General features: G+C 39.9%; 1 protein-coding gene across 5 annotated transcripts in view; it reads right to left on the bottom strand.

Moving 5' to 3' along the window:
- Positions 1–3,344: 3,344 nt before the first annotated feature.
- abl2 (c-abl oncogene 2, non-receptor tyrosine kinase) overlaps positions 3,345–12,842 on the bottom strand; it is a 102,958-nt gene continuing 93,460 nt past the window's right edge. For 2 of the 5 annotated variants that reach the window (XM_060830286.1, XM_060830287.1), the window contains exons 8-11: positions 12,286–12,438; positions 11,623–11,712; positions 9,882–10,043; positions 3,345–9,017 (exon numbers count right to left, since the gene is read on the bottom strand). In XM_060830286.1, coding sequence (XP_060686269.1) covers positions 7,312–9,017; positions 9,882–10,043; positions 11,623–11,712; positions 12,286–12,438 — 2,111 coding nt within the window. In that variant the 3' untranslated portion in view covers positions 3,345–7,311. The remainder of the gene's footprint in view (positions 9,018–9,881; positions 10,044–11,622; positions 11,713–12,285; positions 12,439–12,842) is intronic. The other 3 variants (XM_060830288.1, XM_060830289.1, XM_060830290.1) reach the window with 3 other exon arrangements.

The raw sequence follows: 12,842 nt of genomic DNA, 5'->3' as shown, positions 1-12,842 counted from the left end.
ATTCTTAACAACTTTTTAAACAGGCAAAGACGACTAATGTGGGAAAGGATGTTGACGTGATGAACATGGACTTGCAAAGGCGTTTCATGTAGTCCTGTAACAAGTGAAGGAATGTCATAGGTCAGAATAAAAAGGGGTCGTAGCAAAGTGCATACCAAAATTCGCTGAGGGCTAAAATACAGAGTATAATGGTTAGCGAGTAGTTTCTAGGCTGCAGGAAGGTTTGTACAGGATTAACTTAAAGGTTGGCATTTGGACCATTGTTTTTCCTGACATAATGATAGAGGCCTTGGTATATAGGGGACAATTTCAGAGCTTTTGGATGACTGAAAAACTGAGTTTTTCTCCGGGTGCTCCGGTTTCCTCCCACAATCCAAAAATATGCAGGTTAAGTGAATTGGCCATGCTAAATTGCCCGTAGTGTTAGTGAAGGGGTAAATGTAGGAGATTGGGTCTGGGTGCGTTACGCTTCGGGGGTTGGTGTGGACTTGTTGGGCCGAAGGGCCTGTTTCGACACTAAGTAATCTAAACTAAAACTTGAGAGAATTGTACGCCGAGAAGGAAAACAGTGTACAAGTTGGTGGTGTGGCAGATAAAGTTCACAATGGAGAAGTATGAGATGATGCACTTTGTAACAAAGGAGAGACTTTATAACATAAAGGGTGTGCAGGTGCAGAGACCTGGGTGCACATAAGTCACTCAAATGTGGCAGGACAAGGAAGGCACACTTAGGCTTCACACAAAGGGACATTCATAATAAGAAACGGTTATGAAGGTTACAGAAAATGCCAATTAGATTTCAGTTGGAGGTGTACGGTTAAGAACTCTGCTTAAGAGGAAGATCGTGATGAATTGGCAAGAGTGCAGAAGATGCTCATGAGAATGTTTTAAGGGAAGAGACTTCAGTTATGAGATATGTGGTGTCAGGGGGGTTCAACTGAGATATTCAACAGGACATGGAATGATTACTTTAACAGAAACATGGTGCAAGGTTACAGGGAAAAGGCAGATTGGTATATTGTCAAAATGCCTAGAGCTGGTGCAGACATGATGGGTTATGTGCTTCCTTCTGCTCTGTAACAGTTTTCTGATTTGATCATTCTTCAGAGTTCCAACCCGGGCCACCTGCATCATTCCAATACTCAGGCTCCAAAAACAGCTTCTCGCTTCTAGCCCCTCCCCATTCCCAGCACCTAACAAATCAGAAAACTGGCACATTTCCCAGGCAGCAATCAGTAGACTGCAACATGGTTGTGATTTGAGGTACAAATGTACTGTCTTTTTCAAGGTCATATCGACAGATAAATTGGCTTTAAACTGTGGAGGGCTTTGAAATTGAAATTCCTTCTAAACTTTAAGTTCCAGTAGAATGACTTTGGGTTCATGAAATAATTCGGAATTGACCATGGAAACATCAGTATCTCCAGTGGGGACCATGGCTGATCTTTTTGCATAATTATTAGCTGCGACCGAGGTCCTGGAAGACTGGACGGTAGCGAATGTTGTGCTATTATTGAAGAAGGGCTGCAAAGAAAAACCTGAGAATTACAGATCAGTAAGTCTAACATCTGTGGTAGCTGGAGAAGATTTTGAAGGGTAAGATATACATGCATTTGGAAAGACAGGGTTTGATTAGGAGTAGTCAGCATGTCTTTCTGCATGGGAAATCATACCTCACAAATTTGTTCGAGTTCTTTGATCAAGTGACCAGGAAGGCTGATAAGGGCAGGGCAGTAGATGTAATCTGTATGGATTTCAGTAAGGTCTTTGATAAGGTTCCACATGGTAGGCTGTTATTGTAGGTTAGATCGCATGGAGTCATGGGGACCTGGCAAATTGGATACACAATTGGCTTGATGGTAGGAAGCAGAGGGTAATAAGAAGAAGGATGATTGTTGGACTGGAGGCCTGTGACTAGTGGAGTGCCTCAGGATTCAGTGCTGGGCCTACTGCTGTTTTGTTATTTATATCAATGATTTGGATGAGAATGCACAAGACATGATTAGTAAGTTTGCGAATTTCACTAAAATAGGTGGTATTCTGGACAGTGAGGAAGGTTATCAGAAATTGCAGCAGGACCTTGATCAGCTGGGGATGTATGCCAAGAAATGGCAAATGGAGTTTAATATAGAAAAGTGAGAGGTGCTGCATTTTGGAAAGTCAAATCAAGGTAGGAGTTTCAAGGTGAATGCTAGGTCCTTAAGGAGTGTAGTAGAAGAAAGGGACCCTGGAGTTCAGTGCATGGTTCTCTGAAAGTGAAATCACATATAGACAGGGCAGTGAAGGCTTCTGAAACACTGGCCTTCATCAGTCAGGGCACTGAGTATAGAAGCTGGGAAGTTATGTTGCAGTTGTACAAGATATTGGTGAGGCTGCACTTGGAATATTGTGCTCAGTTTTGGTCACCTTGTTATAGGAAGGAAGTTATTAAACAGGAAAGAGTACAGAAGAAATTTACAAGGATGTTGCCAGGATTCAAGTGACTGAGTTATAGGGAGAGGTTGGACAAGCTAGGACTTTTTCTTTAGAGCATAGGAGACTGAGGGGGGATCTTATAGAAGTGTGTAAGATTATGAGGGGCATGGATAGTGAATGCACTCAGAGTCTTTTTCCCAGGGTTGGAGAATTGAGGACTAGAGAGGATGAGTTGAAGAGGGGAATGAATAAATAGGAAACCGAGAGGCTACTTTTTTAAAAAAGAACACAGAGGGTGGTATGCATATGGAATGAGTTGCCAGCAGACGTGGTTCAGTGGGTACATTAACAACATTTAAAATACATTTGGGCAAATACATGGATAGGAAAAGTTTAAAGTTATATGAGCCAAGTGCAGGGAAATGGGATTAATGTGAATGAACATTTTGGTTGGCATGGACCGGTCTGGGCTGAAGAGCCTGTCTCCATGCTATAGGACTGTCTGACTCTCTAATTAGTATCAGTGTAATGCAGAAAAGAATAAAATATGCAAACAGATGAACAAACTGTCAATTTCATGTCATTGTAAATTATTGTCCAAACTGAAACATGTCAATGTACTTCAGAACTAACATGAGACACTAAAGTGTATCAAATATGGATAGAGGTCTGGTCATTGAAGGCAAGACAAATATAAATTTGTTTTCAGTACCTTGAACTTAGCATAGACTTAAAAATTTAACATTTTGTAGCATTGGAAAACCTTACTAACAATGAACTGAAGATATATACACATCATAAATATTTACCAAAACAATTCTTCATGAAATATTTGAAATACTGATATAACTTTTAACCATGACAGAGAAAGAATTTGTCACGTATAGATTCTGACCATATGCACAATAAGCCAACACCGCCAAAAACAGTTATTTCATAATTCAGTGATAATTTAATTACAAACGCAAAACATATTTATAGTACAAAAAGAACAAAATACTGTTTGTGTCATTTAGTGTTCATTCTGGTAGTTCTGCCATCCCTCAAACCCCAGTTAATTCACATATTTACATATCTTAAGAGTGTTTAAAAGGCTGGGATAAATTCATTTCCACTTTCTAGCAAAACCTGATATATGTTCATATATACTCAATCAGTCTGCCCCAATCGTACCGCACTATCACTGAACACCTCACAAAAGAAAAAGGTATTTTCATCAGACTGGGAATAGCTAGGCTCCATTGTTCCCCTTACACATTACCCGGCAACTAAGGATAAACTTTTTCCTTAAACATGTGAGGATAGACAAGCTGATATGTGTGTTGCAGTGAATCACTGAATTCTTGCACATATTAAGGTTTAGAACTACACTGCTACACTCAGAAATGTCATTGTTTAAAAAAGATTTCCTGCTCTGACCTGCGATAAACTTCTCTTTCCTAAATATGAATGAAGAATCAATAAAACACATTTCTGTATGTTTGTAATGATCAGTATAATTAACAACCTAAGTCGATTACAATTTTGTAAGTTAACATACTTCTGCTTAATCTGCAGTTGCATTGAAAGGATGAAATGAACTTTACAATAACCAAATCAAGGCTAACTCTGACTGAGATTGCTGATTTGATATGTCACAGCATGTTTGGCTAATAATTTTGAAATGCTAATCTCTACTGGATAGGTTGCACGCTAAATCAAATATAAAACTTGAAAAGATTTTCTGACAATTTTACATTTTAATCCAAATTAAAGAGGCTCCATTCTGCTCCAGATTGATTTTTTTTAAACATGCTGTCATTGTGACACAATAATCTAATTCAATGCAATTTTTCACTATTGGAGGATATTAAAATATTGAGGGGGATTTTAATTTTGCTTTTAACTTTAATTGTGCTTTTCGTTGACATCTGCCGCGTCAGACTGACCTCTGTGAAAGTAAGTCAGTTTGCAATGGTTTATGAAATCAGTACTTCCAAAGAATATGGAATTTTTGGCCCAGTAAAGTATCTCTGCTGTGCTCAATATTTTTCCTTTCATGTTAAGTGTGCGAGGGGTTTCTGTTGGGTTGAAGCTTCACTACAGCTGCACCTGCGTGGACACCTAAATATCCTGACAAATGCAGAAGTATGAGGTGGCCTGTTGTATTTTGGGGAGAGGCTATTGAAGTTTCAAAGGAGGTGCAGGTTTGTTTTGAACATCACAGTGAAGGTAACTGCAAAAACCAAATGTGCCACAGTCAACAATAGTTTTTCTGGGATTCAATTTCTTGATAATTCTGGTTTTACCGTTTATAATTAGGAGTCTTAGAAATTTTTCAGGCATAATTTTAATGATTTTTATAGTTGTGAGAATTTTAATTATTTTCATGATGTTAACATCATTTTGTTTTTGCAAGGAATTTGAAGTACATGTAAAGGAAGCGACTGCTTGGTCAATCAAGGAGATTTGTTATGTGAACGTAGTTAACAAAATCAGGATTTATTATCCTATAAAATTGACAACAGTTCTGCCCATGAAACTAGAAATGAGTTTAACCCAGCCTAAATTGCACAAAGAAATGACTGAACCAAGTGGCCTTTGGTATAAATGCACACAGAGTATTTCTGCAAATTATCAGCAGCAGTCTGAATTGACAGTCCACAGGCAATACTGCAAACATGATCAGAAAGTCACAGCACTCAAAAATAAAATAAAAATAAAAATTCTGTATTTCACTGGACACAGCAAGGTTATTCTATGTTTTCAGAAAACAGTACTTTTTTAGTCTGATAACAAACAGTAGCGCACAGCGGAGGAGCGTGACTTGAGGGGCTGGTATCAAGTTCCTAGAGATCAGTACTGTATGATACAAAGATATTTGCTTTTCCTAAAAAATTGGACACCACATATTATGAAGTGCTGCCTTTGTATTAACTAGTGCAGTCACAACTCCAAATCCCAACATGAATAAAACTCACCCTTGGTTGCATATCATGATGTTGCCTTTTTGTTCTGGGCACAGTGTAAACATCAACATTTTTTTCTCTTTGAAAGAAGAAATGCTTGCTTTTATTAAATATATGGCCTTATCTGAAATGATCTTGCCTAAGTGCACATGCTTTGGGACCACTTTGAGGGGCAACAATGAGCATGTTGGATGGAGTGTAGCAAGCAGTGAACATTTGAATAATTCTCTGATGCAATTAAATGAATTGGAACACCTTTAAAAGTACCACATACACATTCAGGATCAGTGCTATGATGGCATAGAGAAATACAGTTTTAAGAGTAGGTACACTGGCCTCCCATGGGCTCGTGTTTTAAAAGAAAATTAAAAACTGATAAAAGTTGATGGTAAAATAGCTGCATGCCAGAAAGTTTTAAGGACAGCTTTTCACTGAGAGTGTAAAAATTATATTCCCGGTCACTAATTTGACAACTAGTTGTTTCACAGAACTAATTGGTTAATTCATAGATAGGAACCTGAATTAAGAAGTTTTTCTTCAACAATCGTATAAAAATTGGGAAATGGCAAACAGAAATGGTGCAAAACACCAGTATTTGTCATTGTCTGAATTTCTTTTACCAAAGAAACTGGGTTATCTGCACAGGACACATCATTTAAAGAAGTATTTCAAAAATTCTGCAATATTCTTGGTATAATATATTGCTGTGAACAGAGAAAAGAGATGCAATTTGCTCCTGTGGGACTTCATGACGACCCAGCACCACAGGATGAGTACTTGGGCAGGGAGGAGGGGTTAGCGGTCATTAATATTGACTGTGGTAGGGCTTTGACTTGACTGTGTGCATGATTTAGGGATGTCATTTTCTACACTCACAGCAAACACAGTAGATTCACTTAGCAATCCCAAGGTAAAACAATTCACATTGTCATTCTGAAGTCACAGCAGATTCTGCCACATAACTTGTTTTTCCATTCACCAAAAATAGAAACACGAGGTCCACTCTGAGAAGCAATATTACATAGGCATATCTTTAACCCCAAGACAGTTCTGAGGGACTTTTTGAAGTAGTGTTCCCATGGAATTCCAATACTGCTGCAAAAGAAGACAGGGCATTACAAAGGAGAAAACACTGTTACTTTGGGAAATACAGAATTAAATTTACAGGTCTGCTGATATTACAGTTTTGCCTGGCTCAGGCACTGTCAGCAAATTCTATCTGATATGAAGAGGAAGCGAACAGACCTAAGCTTTGATTTGCTGTCTTGTCACTGGCATTTCAGTACAGGTTAAAAACGGGTGCATGACTCTTCAGAATGGGTTCACCTGAATGGTGAAAAAACACCTGGCAGAGCAAATTACATTCACACTTCAACATGTTGGGGTGGCTGGTCCGAGTTTTTGCAACATGTACCAGTACAACAAAGTACCTGTACTACTATTGACTGTGAAGGGAAAAGTGGATTATAAATTATTACCACACGAGCAATAGAAGGACAAAATTAAAGCAAATTGCTAACTTTTTTTTTGATAGTGCATCGGTATAAGTACACAGAATGCGTTCAGTGACAAGACAGTTGTGTTTTTCACTGAACAAAATGATCATAACTACATGATTTTCAAAAACTGTTAGGTGTTACTTCCTTTTCAAAAGGGAGAAGTCCCTGAGAACTGTCCAGTATGGGGAAAAAAGCTTACCTTGGCCCTGATTCAAAACAGCTGGTTTTGGACCTTTTCCACCAAATGAATTTAATATCGGAGCAGCATTCACCAGTAAAAATTGGATAGTGCTCTCCACACCCTCACTATGCACAGATAGCTCTAATCAGGACTTCACTGATTGAAAGAGATGAATCTGTAAACATTGAAAAGCTGAACATTTTGCTGAGGTACTTCAGATAATAAACTTGAGTCACTAAACCTCACACACACAGTATGGCCTTCTTGGCTACCTCTGCACAATGTCACTTAAGTCTTTAACACATGCCAGTAAGTTACTGAGCACAGGGTTTGTTGGAAGTCCTGTCGAGGCTGTGCAGGATACCTGGAGCTCATGCAGGCTCTGTTCTAATTTGTTTACAGCTTCACGGAAAGCAAACTTGTTCCTCATTTGCATAATGCAATCCACATAACCAGTACAATGATCAAGCAACCGATATCCTGCTTCGACCAACTGGCTGTTGGTGGTGGACTCTGAGCCACTGTCGATGACACTAGATAGAACCTCAGCACATTCTAATAACGCCTCCTTGCTGATTTTTTCTGTTGGCACTTTCTCTGGTGGCAGCTTCGTTTTTCGCAAAGAAATTCTAGCACTCGTAGTTACAGAGGCCCCATTTGCAAGTTTGGAGGAAGCTACCACAGGAATGGGTGAAGCTGGAGGCACTTGAGGGGGTGGCAGAGATGGTCTGGAGATCTTTCCTAATGCAGCCATTGTTGGCCTTTTGCTACTTTCACCATTAATCTCAACCTCTTGTTGTGGTGTGCTCTCACAGTCCTCTGCTGCTTCTGTGCTGTTGAGACCGGTGCTGGGAGGAGGCTGCAACAGTTTGAGGGAAGGTAGAGGGGGTGGGGGTGGGGGCGGTGCACATTTTGGTTTTACAAGCCTGGGCCTCTCCCTTTCTGATGCAACCTGGTGCTCTGACAGCAGTTTGAATTTGTTTCCCAGAGAATCTGTTCCAATCAATTGAACTTCTGCAGGAGCATGTTTCAAAGTTGGAGATATCAGTACAGGTACTTTGTGGTTATGAGTTGCTGGAAGAGTTGCAACAGTCTTAACTGGAGAGGACCAACTTCCCTTCTCCACATCCTCTTTCATGCCTACAGATCTGGAATGGCTATTAGATTCTCCTCGCCCAACTTGCATTGAATTTAGATTCTGTGAAAGATCACTGTCTTCATTGCCTACATTTGCCCTGAGAGGTGGTGTTGCAACACCCCGTGCCAAGAGCTTGGCTTTTGATTTGTCTCTCAATGAGGAAACCCCATCTTCTGCTTTTCGATGTAATGGGTCTGTGAGTCTCCCGTGTTCCTCGTCTTTAGAGATTATGGGAATTGGATGTTCTAGTTGAATTCTGTTGCGGTGACAATTTCTAGGAAGAGTCAAGGCTAGTCGATCCAGCTCCTGAAGCCCTGAAGACATGGAAGAAGTAGAATTTGACCGAGGGAAAGGTTTGGTGGTTTCCAAGCTTGAATCATCATTACTTGAAGGCTTCCCAGCTTTTAGGCCAAGTGTCTTTTTTATTAAGCGTGGTGTGAAAAATCCAGCAAATCCTGCCCACCCTCCGCTAGTTACACCACCATTTCTTTGAACAGAACCCCTTCCACAGCACCTAGCCTGTGCGTGAGTCCCGTCAGCATGCGACTGGACAAATGTAAGACCATCTGAGTGCTGAAAAGATGAGAAAGAAGAAAAGTTACCCGTTATCTCATATTTCTTGTGTGGGTGGTTCTCCATCTCTCGGAAGGAGCTGCTGCGTTTAGGAGGCATAGGGACAGTTTTCTTCTTCATAAAAGAACTGAAGAAGCCAGCTTTTCTATCTCTAGTAAACAGGGTCTCTTTGCTATCGTCCAGGAGACCACTGGGAGATTTATCTCTTTGCTTACGAGGCAATGCAGGGGAGATGCTACACGGGGCTGCACTTGTTCCCATTCCTATTGGGAAACGAAAAACAAAATAAACGTAACTTGAGATGGAAGAAAACATGCAAGTGTATGATCAATCCACATTCATCATCTTGTTCTGTTTCCCACCACTTTTTGTCTTCTCATTTTCCACCTGGGACACTTTTATATCTTCCTGCCTTAGTTCAAACTTAGCCACTTACTCGTGGCATTTAATATTGGGACTTTTAAAATGGATTATATTTACATTAATTTCTTAATGCTATAAAAACGGAGTGTGGAAACATAATTCTATGGAAATTTTTGTACATTACAGTCAAGCAAATATTCATCATTTATGGTTAAGAATTTTATACAGGATGTTGATACTTGACCTGCAATCTCTCCGGATATTGAGTTTAAAATTAAACTCAGTCTTACAGACTTGTATTGCATCAAATAAATAAACGTGAAGAAATTGCCAAGAATTGCAACTAAATTGCTCACTTCAAACTACATAAACTAAGAGTTGTGGGACAGGTCACTGGATGTTTTATAATGTATTATTAGACAAAATAAAAGAACTGGCATTTGGACTATCATGGTCTATTACAAAATATGTTGAAAGGGGTTGGGCATGTTTCTGACCTGCTGCCACATCTTTAAAAAAAACCCTTGTTGCTCTGCCTCCAAATTGCCAATTCAAAAATCAGAAAGAGCTTGGTTGCCTGATGGTGGTATTGCTGACATTGATTTACATTTTTTACTTTTGATAGGTCAGAGCAGAGGGTGGAGCAGGAAGGTGGGAAGTAGCTACCAAGTTAGCTAAAGGAAACTTTGCACCAAGGGGAAGGGACTAAAACAGGCAATATAAAGAGAGAAAATTCAGAAAACAACCAAAAGGTGGACAAATACCTTGCAATGTGGTTTGAGCCAAAGGAGGATGATCCATGTCCATGTTCTCCTTATTTTCAGCATTTTTCTTTAGTGTTCGGGTTTTTGTTGGGAGCAGGGGTAATTGAAGCTGGTGGGTGATCACAGTTGAAGAAGCCGTTTTTCCAAGCTCTTCTGCAACTTCTGCCAGAGGAGAAGGAGCACAAACAAGTTTGAATTTCTAGCTTTAGTCTTCAAAACTTATAAAATAAAATTAGATCAAAGTGAGATAGAAACATAATATAGACCCAGAGGGGGAAAGGTAGCATGCAAACGAACAGTGGAGCTGTTGGACACATTTTTGAGAATACCTCAGCCAAAGTATAAGGAGACCAAGGGAGGATTTGACAGTCATAAAATCGCCAAATCCCTACTGTGCAGAAACAGGTCATTTGGCCTATCGAGTCCACATCGACCCTCCAAAAAACATCTTACCCAGACCCAACCCCCATCCCTGTAACCGTGCATTCCCCATGGCTAGCCCATCTACTCGCACATCCCTAGACACTATGACAATTGAGCATGGAGAAAGTGAGGATGGTAGATGCTGGAGATCAGAGTATGAAAGTGTGGCGCTGTAAAAGCACAGCAGGCCATGTAGCATCTAAGGAGCAGGAGAATCGATGTTGCAGGCATAAGCCCTTCATCAGGAGTTGGTGGTGGGGTCTGGGGTGGAAGGTAGCTGGGAAGGTAGATGCAGGAGGGGAGTGATGATGATAGGTCAGAGCAGAGGGTGGAGCAGGGAGGTGGGAAGGAAGGTGAACAGGTAGGACCGTGCCAAGTTGGAAGGTTGGATCTGGGATGAAGTGCGGGGAGGAGAAATGAGGAAACTCCGCACTGCCCTCTTGAACTGTCCCACCTTTCCATCTTCCTTCCCACCTATCCGCTCCGACCTATCACATCATTCCTCACCTGCATCTACCTATCGCCTTCATTGCTACCTTCCCCATCCCCGATCCTCCTAGGCTCCTATTTATCTCTCAGCCCCCTTCTCACATGCCTGATGGAGGGCTTATCCCGAAATGTTGATTCTCCCGCTCCTCAGATGCTGCCTGACCTGATCTGCTTTTACAGTGCCACACATTCCAGCAACTTAGCATGGCCAATCCACCTAACTTGCACATCTTTGGATTGTGGGAGGAAACCAGAGAACCCAGAAGAAACCTACGCAAACGTGGGGAAAATGTGCAAACTCCACATAGACAGTCCAAGGCTGGAATTGAACCTGGGACCCTAGCGCTATGAGGGAGCAGTGGTAATCACTGAGCCACTATGCCATCCACAAGACATATTGCACTCTTCTTTCCTTACATGTATCTGATCTTAATTTGCTTCAATATGATATTTGGTACGTTGAACTTTCATAGGCCCTTAAAAAGACCTACATGTGTAGTCAATGAGTACAGGCTGACAGGCTGACACTGCTGCTTAAAAAAAACCTTGCCATTCTGCTTACAAATTGCTAATTCAAAAATTGGGAAGAATTTGGTTGCCTGATGGTGGTATTGCTGACTTTGATTTACATTTTCTTCAAGATTCAATAAGCTTCTAAATTCTACAGCACAGCAGAAAGTCTAAGATTGACTGATATATTATTCATTAGTGTCACCAGTAAGAGATTTATGATCCTCAGTTCCTGGAACATCAAAAAAACTGACTACCATACTGAGTCTTGCAAGAAGCATACTACTGAAAAACATTACATTTCAATGACATCTTTTACCTTCTGAAATACTGGAGTCATGGAACATGGTCTCAAATGCTTGATGGATCTCAGCAAATGATGGACGCTCCATAGGATTCCACTGCCAACCTAAGTGAGGTGAACAGACACATGCTGCAGCTTAGTTTCATACCATCTTCTCACATGAGCATGCAGTTCTCAATTTTTGTGCAATCAAAATGAATTTTAAAAGTTAGTTGCGTAATATGATAAATTACCATGGCAATTACAGGAATATTTGATGATGCTGTCACAACTTTATGACATGCTGCTCTAAACTTTAATGAATTTGTCAAGTTCAACTGTAACGTAATACTGCAGTTTATTTTCATTTGACGTATTAGAATTATGACTATTAGAAACGGTTTTTCAATCATTTATATCACCCTTTAGCTATTAAGATGGACAATTATCATTGGTATGACCAGGAAACCCACAATATCCTAAGACAATAAACCTCAGAGCAGAGACAAAGTTTGATGAATTCAAATAATTACAAGAATCACTCATTTGAAATGGCTCGTCAGTGATTCCATAAATATCTGAACTGATGAGAGATAAATGTGATTTCTATTGGTTATACTAGTATTGACAAACACAAACTATGATTACAGAAAGACCCATCAGTGCCATTGTCAAAATTAGCACTTTCTTTTCACTTACATGATCTCATCAGTTCATAGACTTTGGGTGGACAGCCCTCAGGTTGCTCCATTCTGTATCCTTTCTCAAGTAAATCATAGACCTGAGATAGATCAATTCCTGGGTATGGAGACATCCCATATGTGGCAATTTCCCACAGAAGCACTCCAAATGCTGAAAAGAAATTTAAAACAGGCAATTTGTTAAATGTCAAAACTTCCAGTACACCAATAAAAAATTGGAACAATGACCTATATTTGCTGATATTGCCAACTCTTATGATACTCAATACTTTACAGACAACACTTTTCTTCAGATAAGAAATAGTATTCGATTAGAACAAAATTAGCCATTTAACCAAGAGTTTGAATTAATTCTTATTACTATAATACATTAACTTATTTCTTGTAGAACTGTGCAAATCTCATCTTTAGGTGAAACTAGGATAGTCAGAGAAAATTGTTCAACAAGGTAGTGCAGAGGCAATTCATTTTCCATTTCAAAGTCTTACATGTTGTCTTCATTTTTACATTCTCCTAATAAATTCGTAATTCTACAGTTAAATGTAAATTGACCAC

Source organism: Hemiscyllium ocellatum, chromosome 9, assembly GCF_020745735.1.
Source record: "Hemiscyllium ocellatum isolate sHemOce1 chromosome 9, sHemOce1.pat.X.cur, whole genome shotgun sequence".
NCBI classification, from domain to species: Eukaryota; Metazoa; Chordata; class Chondrichthyes; order Orectolobiformes; family Hemiscylliidae; genus Hemiscyllium; species Hemiscyllium ocellatum.
The sequence above is the reverse complement of the archived record's forward strand: the minus strand, read 5'-3'. Positions and strand labels throughout refer to the sequence as shown.